The 8288-nt window shown below is 41.5% G+C and overlaps 1 protein-coding gene across 3 annotated transcripts in view; it reads left to right on the forward strand.

Annotated features, from left to right (window-relative positions):
* TMPRSS7 (transmembrane serine protease 7) overlaps positions 1-7395 on the forward strand; it is a 48095-nt gene extending 40700 nt beyond the window's left edge. For all 3 annotated transcript variants that reach the window (XM_081234086.1, XM_081234084.1, XM_081234085.1), the window contains 4 exons: positions 927-1098; positions 3445-3713; positions 5206-5342; positions 7133-7395. In XM_081234086.1, coding sequence (XP_081090212.1) covers positions 927-1098; positions 3445-3713; positions 5206-5342; positions 7133-7303 — 749 coding nt within the window. In that variant the 3' untranslated portion in view covers positions 7304-7395. The remainder of the gene's footprint in view (positions 1-926; positions 1099-3444; positions 3714-5205; positions 5343-7132) is intronic.
* The last annotated feature ends 893 nt before the right edge of the window (positions 7396-8288 follow it).

Below are 8288 nucleotides of genomic sequence, written 5' to 3' on the forward strand. Positions count from 1 at the left end.
TTGTTTCTTAGCTATGACCTGAGAACAGTAATCCACCCTATGTTATTATTAGTTGTGTGGTTTCTAATTGGCCATGTGCCAACTTGTTAATTATGTATCCTTATCAATACTATTTACACTGGAAAATAATTGCTCTGATAACTAGTTTTTCTTAGCTAGGGTTTTTTTTTTAAATTAATTAATTATTTTACTTTTGGCTGCATTGGGTCTTCATTGCTGTGCGCGGGCTTCCTCTGGCTGCGGCGAACGGGGGCTACTCTTCGTTGCGGTGCGCAGGCTTCTTATTGAGGTGGCGTTTCTTGTTGCAGAGCATGGGCTTTAGGCGCGTGGGCTTCAGTAGTTGCAGCACGCAGGCTCAGTAGTTGTGGCTCACGGGCTCTAGAGCACAGGCTCAGTAGTTGTGGTTCCCCGGGCTTAGTTGCTCCACGGCATGTGGGATCTTCCCGGACCAGGGCTCGAACCCGTGTCCCCTGCATTGGCAGGCAGATTCTTAATCACTGTGCCACCAGGTAAGTCCAACTAGGTTTTCATTTGTTTGGGACTTACAAATTCTCTCCCAAATCAGCACAACTTCAAGGACACTCTTCTCAACTCTGTTGCATTTGGAACTAATCTTTTTTCTCTACCTAACAACCTGAACTCCACGGCTCCTGTTCTTATCAGTACAGCTGTTACTAATAGGTCCCCTCCTCCCCTCATGTGTGTTATTGTACAGAGACTCTGTGTCAAGGCCTATTTTCAGGAGGGAGGTAGTGATTTGTTGGTGCTAGTTTCAGACAGACCCCCATCTCGCCTCTCTAGATAAGCAGGGGATTTCAAATTGCTTATCTGGTTAGTCAGTTCCCAACCCAGCTCAAAACTTGACTGGATTTCCAGTTTTTCTTCCAAGTCTGCCTTTAATTCATGTGACCCTTCCTCTCCTAAAGGCTGCAGCAGGAGTCCCTCCACCCTCCACCGCATCATCGGGGGCACTGACACCCTGGAAGGGGGCTGGCCATGGCAAGTCAGCCTCCACTTTGTTGGATCTGCCTACTGTGGAGCCTCAGTCATCTCCAGGGAGTGGCTTCTCTCGGCCGCCCACTGTTTCCATGGAAACAGGTAGGGCATCTCAATTCTTACTCTGAAGTGACCACAGACCACAGACCATACACCTGCTCCCATGTTGTGGGAAGAAGCTCCCTGTTGGACACATTCAATCCATTCAGTTGGTGGTTTTTTATTTTGTTTTGTTTTTGTGGCATCAATTGTATGCCAAACATTCTTTTTAGGTATTATTGATATAAAGAGAAGAACACAAAGGAATATCAATAATGAACAGGCTTTTACCAGACTGAGAAAATAGGATAGGGCTTTCAAGTCAGAAGGAATTCTGTGGGAACGTGTGAAGACCATAGAGTATGGGAATGTGTGGAGAACGGGTATTAAGGGATTACTGGGGTACAGGTATCCCTATTTAGAGCGTGAGGGTAGCGATTCTGCATCCAATTTCCAGTGTAGAGGTGGGGAGGATTCCCACAGTCCCAAGCAATTCTCTGACATTAGCTGGGTGTCCTATAATTCAACTCAATTCTGACTTTGTCTACCCAGATAGATTAAACAGTTTAGGGGCTCAGTGCTACAAAACTACCCCTCTCCCCCTAATTCAGATGCCAATCCAAAGCCTAGGTTGTCACCTGATCTTCTGACTGACTGGTTATAGAGTGGAGGTTCTAATGACCCCCTCCTTGGATTTTATTAATTTGCTAGAGCAGCTCACAGAAGTCAGAGAAACATTTTACTTGTTGGCTTACTAGTTTATTATAATAAGATATAACTCAGGAACAGTCTGATGGAAGGCATGCATAGGGCGAGGTATGAGAAAGGGTACAGAATTTTCCATGCCTTCCTGGTGTGCATCACTCTCTCCGAATCCCTATGCGTTCACCAACCGGGAAGCTCTCCAAACCCAGTCCTTTTGGAATTTTATGGAAGCTTCCTTACAGAGCCATGATTAATTAAATCATTGGTCATTGGCCATGGATTCAACCTCTAGCCCCTCATTCCTCCCTAGAGGTCAGGAGTGTAACTGAAAGTTCTAACCCTCCAATCACATAGTTGGTTCTCCTGGTGACCAGCCCCCAGCCTTAGCTGCAGTTCCAAAGTAACCTCATTAACATAACAAAAGACACATTTGCCCCTCTCATCACTTAGGAAATTCCAAGGGTTTTAGGAGCTCTATGCCAAATGGAAGGAAAACCAAGTATATATTTCTTATTATAAATCACAATATCATGGGGGGATCATGAAAAAGTCCATTAGGGTTGTCGTCCGAAGGGCTCTGTCTGCCATTACTAAATGGGGTTATTATGGGGCAGACACTCTCCCAGCTAAGGGTGAAAAGAAAGCTCAGAAAACAACTAAAAAGTAACCTTATTTGGAATCTATTGGAGCTTAGGTACAAAAATATGCCATTCATTTCTCATTCAGAATTTTTTAAAGTGGAGTATTTCAATGAATTTATACAATTAGAGTATTTGTTTCTCCTGGAAATTACAGGATTCATGTTAATGACTAAAACGGCTACATTTCTGTTCCACCATTAGTCTTTTATGCTAAGAAACTGCTCCAAGTAATATGTGACCCTCAATACTCCCCTGGGTCCCCAGTGCTGCCCATGAGATGTCAGCTAAGCAGATAAGGGGCCACACTCTTTGGGATCTGTCCTTATTTTTCTTCCAAAGCTTCCACATTCTCTTCACCCCGCCAGAGCAAGGCTGCTACACCCATGGAGACAGAAACCTCAGGTGGAGGTTACAAGACCCTCGGTGACTTCATGCCAGGATACTGGGGTCAGGATTAGAATTCTGGAAGGGCTCATAGGGAGTGGGACCCTGTGAATAGTCAAGTTTGAACAGTTAGAGCAGTGATCTTTAAGGCTTCTGGTAGTTTTCAAGAAGAAGTTTCCTTACATTCCTGCTGGGAATACTTTGATTTCTAATCTATTTTGCTATTCATATCATTTGAATTTGGTAAAAGGATCCCCAGACCACCGTCTTACTGGCCCTGTCTGTCTCCATCAAATACCACTGTCAGCTTGAATAGGGAGAAGGTAACAAATGAATTCCAGTCACTACCAATCTTGACCTGTGTGTGATTCCTGAAATACTGGTGGCAAGAAAATTGCCAGCAGGTCCTTAGAGTGTGGTTGAGGAAATTTTCTAGAACTTAACTATCATCCACCAGCCCTGCTCTACCTTACTCCATCTTTGGTTTTACTAAGGGGACAAGGGAGGCTCAGAGAAGTTGTGTTCCTTGCCATGCCCATGGACAGAGGCAACGTCTAGGATAGGGATTGAAAGTCAGACCTCCCTTCCTGCAGCCCTCCTCCCTCTGTGGAGTGCTCTTTTCCAAACCATGTCTGGTTCTTCAGGCCTCTGACTCTGTGCTTCATTCTTTTTGTACCAGACTCTCCGACCCCACACCATGGACTGCTCACCTTGGCATGTACGTGCAGGGGAATGCCAAGTTCGTCTCCCCAGTGAGAAGAATTGTGGTCCATGAGTACTATAACAGCCAGACCTTTGACTATGATATTGCGTTGCTACAGCTCAGTGTCGCCTGGCCTGAGACCCTGAAACAGCTCATTCAGCCAATATGCATTCCTCCTGCTGGCCAGAAAGTGCGCAGTGGAGAGAAGTGCTGGGTGACCGGCTGGGGGCGAAGGCATGAAGCAGGTGTGTATGTCAGTGAACACCATGCCCTCCTCTCCAGATCATAGTAACTCGTGTTGGTGTAGTGCTTTAGGGTTCATGGAGAGGGTTTTTGTATATGATCTCATGGAGCCTTCTAAAAACTCTGAGAGGTGGAATGGAGGAGAGTATTATAATTCTTGTTTTATGATGCTTTCCCCTTGCCTCAAAAAGAAGCAGGACCCACTTCTTAAGGGAAGCTCTTTGAGCAAGGCAGGGCTGGATAGATAGTATGGGCCCTTTGCAAACTCAGAGGGGTTTGCTAGTTCCCTTTCATCCAAAAAAATTGACTCATTTTCATAAAGAAGAGAAGGATACTCTGTCACACACAAACACACACACCTTACTGTGTCAATTCATAGACAGTTGTCTGGAGGATGATACGAGTATGTCCTTTACAAGGGCAACTAACTGGCCAAATGAATGAGAGTGAGGGCTGAAATCCAGCCTGCCCTTAGCTTACCAGACTGCAGATTCAGGCATAAGGGGTTAAATCAGCCTAGAATTGATCCACGCAGAGGGGATGCCTTTTTACAATTCTTCCACCCAGAGGGGGCATCCTTTTTCATATGCACAAAGGTCAGACTTTATGGTAGGGAAGTTCCTACATCTGTCCTGCCAAGGTTTTTATGGCCTAGGATTCTAAATACACAGTATGGAGAGGAATCCAAAGTTTTAATCCAAAGGTTAGAGCTAATGCTTTCCCTTGATCTCCCAGTCATCTTGGATTCCCTTGCAGTCATTTCCAAGGGCTTAGATACATTTTCTGTAAGTCTTGGCCTTGCTTTGACACTCTCTAAAGATTCACTATGGGCAGCTTCTCCAGTGCTAACTGCCTACATTTAGTTATTGAAATCATGAAATTCACCACCTGTTTGGCCCTCCTGAGGGAAGGCAGATCACTGCTCGAACACCTATAACCTATCAGGACTGTGCTCAGGACATCATCATATATCACAAGAGGAAAGAGTCTATTCAACCACCATATCATGGGACATTTTCTTTACAAGCATGAGTGTGTGAGTGTTTATTTTTCTGAATCATCTTAGCTACATAGGTTAGAAAAGGAAGTGAAAGGGCTATATCCACAGTATTATGTTTTTATGGTTCCTAGGATACTCCCATGTGTCAGTTATCATGCTCCACTTAAGGGGTCTTCCTGACCAGTGAGCATTGGTAATAACTGTTGCTGATTCACAGTCCTGAAGGCAGGAGGTACTTGGTGAAGGAGTATGGCACAGTAGCTCAGATGGTCGAGTCAGGCCTTGGATCTGGATCCTGCTCTGTTACTCGCTATTCTTGTGCCACTGGTTAAGTCCTTTATCCTCTTAAGCCTCCATTTCTTCATCAGAAAAATGGTTATCATAATAGAATTTACCTAAAAAATTGTTATGAGGGTAAAAGGAGAAAATGAGAAAATTGTCTAATAAAGTAAGTGTAATCATTACTGTGATTTCTACTTCTATGTGTTTTCCAGACAATAAAGGCTCCCCTGTTTTGCAGCAAGCAGAGGTAGAGCTCATTGACCAAACCCTCTGTGTTTCCACCTATGGGATCATCACTTCGAGGATGCTCTGTGCGGGCGTCATGTCAGGCAAGAAAGATGCTTGCAGGGTAAGTCATCTTACATTTCCCTTGCTTAACATGGTGTACTTTCCATAGATGCTTTCATGTTTAATCTATACAACACTGGGCAATAACTCGGGCAGGGGCCTACCTTCATTCATATATTAATTAAAATCCAATTGTCTGAGATCAGGAAAAGGTGACTAAATAGTAATTGGATCTGTAAAACTCATTTTCTAGTCACCATGTATTTTCCTCCAACAATTAGGGAATGAAGTCAGCATTTATCATTCTGCCATGATTTTCTTATAACGAAAAACTAAAAAACAAAGCGGAACGCACACACACAGTGTTTTAGGATCACTACCTATTTCTTAGCAGTGGCCATGTACCTTCTAAAGAAACAGTGTTTTATTTACTTACTCCTTTAACGCATAGGCTGGGGGAAAGGAAAGCGGAGTGGGAGAGGTGACAGGGACACTCATTTTTATGCCTCTGGATAGGCCTCCTGACAGTGGTGAAGTTGAAGGTCACCTTTGGGGGGACATTTCTATGAGCCTCAGATTCCAATGTATGCAGATATCTATTTGATTGCCAAAAAGTGAACAGGTGATTTAGAGAATGAGGAGGGCAGGGGAGCTGTTCCCGCATCTTTACATAACCTTAAAAATCATCTTATTATAATACTGTAGTGACTTCTATCTTCTAAGCTCCTATTTTGTGGCAAGCACTGTACTAGGTCCTTTACATAAATTCATTCAAATTATTTTTCATCCCCATTTTATAGAAGAGGAAACTGGGGCACAGAGAGCCTAAGTAAATTACCCAAGGTAACACAGCTAGTTGAGCTGGGATTTGAACCCTTACCTCTTAATGCTAAAGCTACTATATTTTGGGTGCTTCCTGCAGCTAGTCGGTTATATAGTCCTGTTCCCCATAGCCACCCGGGTTTAGAGGTTAAATTAGACTTCGTAGAGTCGGTGTGGCAACAGTTAAAATAAAAAGATCTCAGTCTCCTACTAGTTAGAATTCACCTAATCAGGTTTAGAATTGTAGGGGTGGCATCCAGGGACACATTCGGAATGCTTTTTTTATCTTTGCCTCTGAGTAAGGTGTAGCTTCAGGTATGCTCCAAAATAAGAAAATAAAAATCCAGATGTTATACTTTAAATAATGAGCACTGTAGGAATTCTGTTTAAACATTGAATTATTTCAGCCTTTGCTTTTGGAGTTAAGATGTCAGAAAGGACTCTCAAGTGAGGGTGATTTCTCTGTGATAACTATCAGCCAGTGATCCTTGGGGTTTCGTAATTGGACCTGGCTCACTAAACAGGGTCTCCTTTTCTTTCTTCTTCAGGGCCATGAGCCAACACTAAAGTTGCATGGCCCAGAGGTAGAAGTGTACCTACCTTCCAAGATAACCATGCCTCAAAAGGTTACTGTGAGGATTAAATGACCCAAAACTGTGATTAGCACATACCAGCACTAAATAAATGTTAGCTATTATTATTATTGTCATTATTACTACTATTGAGGTTTGTTATTTTTTTAGAGGTATGTGAGAATTGTTTCCTCTGCAAGAATCTTCTAATGTCACTTTTGGCCTAAAGAATCTAGTTTCTTATGATGAATGCACCTTTTTAATTATAGGAAAAATAATTCTAAAATGACATTAGAAGTTTCACATTATTTCTTGTTACTTCCCCAAACTGCATAGTAGTTAGCCAAGCAAGAACCTGTCAGAGTAGGAGTTTGCTCACAATTCATTAGACATCTTAATGCAAAATTGATGATCATGGGACAAATGTGCTTTTTACTTACATTATCTTCTTGTGTAGGGAGATTCGGGTGGACCTTTGTCCTGTCGAAGAAAAAGTGATGGAAAATGGATTTTGACTGGCATTGTTAGCTGGGGACATGGATGTGGAAGACCAAACTTTCCTGGTGTTTATACAAGGGTGTCAAACTTTGTTCCCTGGATTCATAAATATGTCCCTTCTCTTTTGTAATTGTGCAAGTTTGATTTTTGACTATGTTTTATGTGATAGATTCTTTTAAAAAGAATGCAGTAATTATCAGTAAAATGAGATAATATTTTTCTTCTGGAACTCTCAGATTGCATACATTTGGTATTGAAAGACAGAAAGATTAATATGTATTTTATTCCCTGAAAAATTGTCTCAAGGATAGAGCTGTATTCATTCTTAAGCATCAAAGGGCCATTGATTCAGGAATGGAAGAAAACTAAAGTAATGTCATGAACCAAACATCTAAAATAAGACAAAAAGTGGGTGAGATGCTCAAGAATCCATACCTTACTTTATGTTCCTATTCAAGGGCAGATATTTATAAGGATCCAGGCAAAACTGATTTATTGAAATAAGTTCCATTAAAAAAACCATGCCAGATCTTCAGTGTTCTAATGAAATTAAAAGCATAAAAATGACTCCTTCACAAATGCAAACAAAGCTAAACTCAGTTATTGACAGAGGAAGTACCTATATTGTTATTTTCCAATCCAATCTGTCTAACCATATCACAGGACTTTTCTTCAGCTGTAACATGGTAATATTGTGTACAGAGAAACCATCAAACAACTAACAAAACTTATTTGTCAATTACTAATTAGTAATCTTCACTAAAACGATAGAATGAAACATTGTAGTAGTTAGATTAAAAGCACTTACAGGGGATTTAAGAAAATTGTGGCAATGCTGGTCAGCAGTTGAAAGACAAAGGAATTTTTGGATGACTGTTTTGAAAGTGAAAAATTTCAGAATATTATCATCTGACTTCTGATCCCTTTATAAAACTCCAGTGGCCAAAACTTTCTTTTATTATCAGAGCCGTGTAATACCTAGCATAGTTGTAAACCTATAGTACATGCTCAATACATCATAGTTATTGATTTGTTTTGTTTTGTTTGTTTGTTTGTTTGTTTTTTGAAGATGTTGGGGGTAGGAGTTTATTAATTTATTTATTTATTTATTTTTG

This window comes from Mesoplodon bidens (assembly GCF_964165515.1).
Source record: "Mesoplodon bidens genome assembly, chromosome: 5".
NCBI classification, from domain to species: domain Eukaryota; kingdom Metazoa; phylum Chordata; class Mammalia; order Artiodactyla; family Ziphiidae; genus Mesoplodon; species Mesoplodon bidens.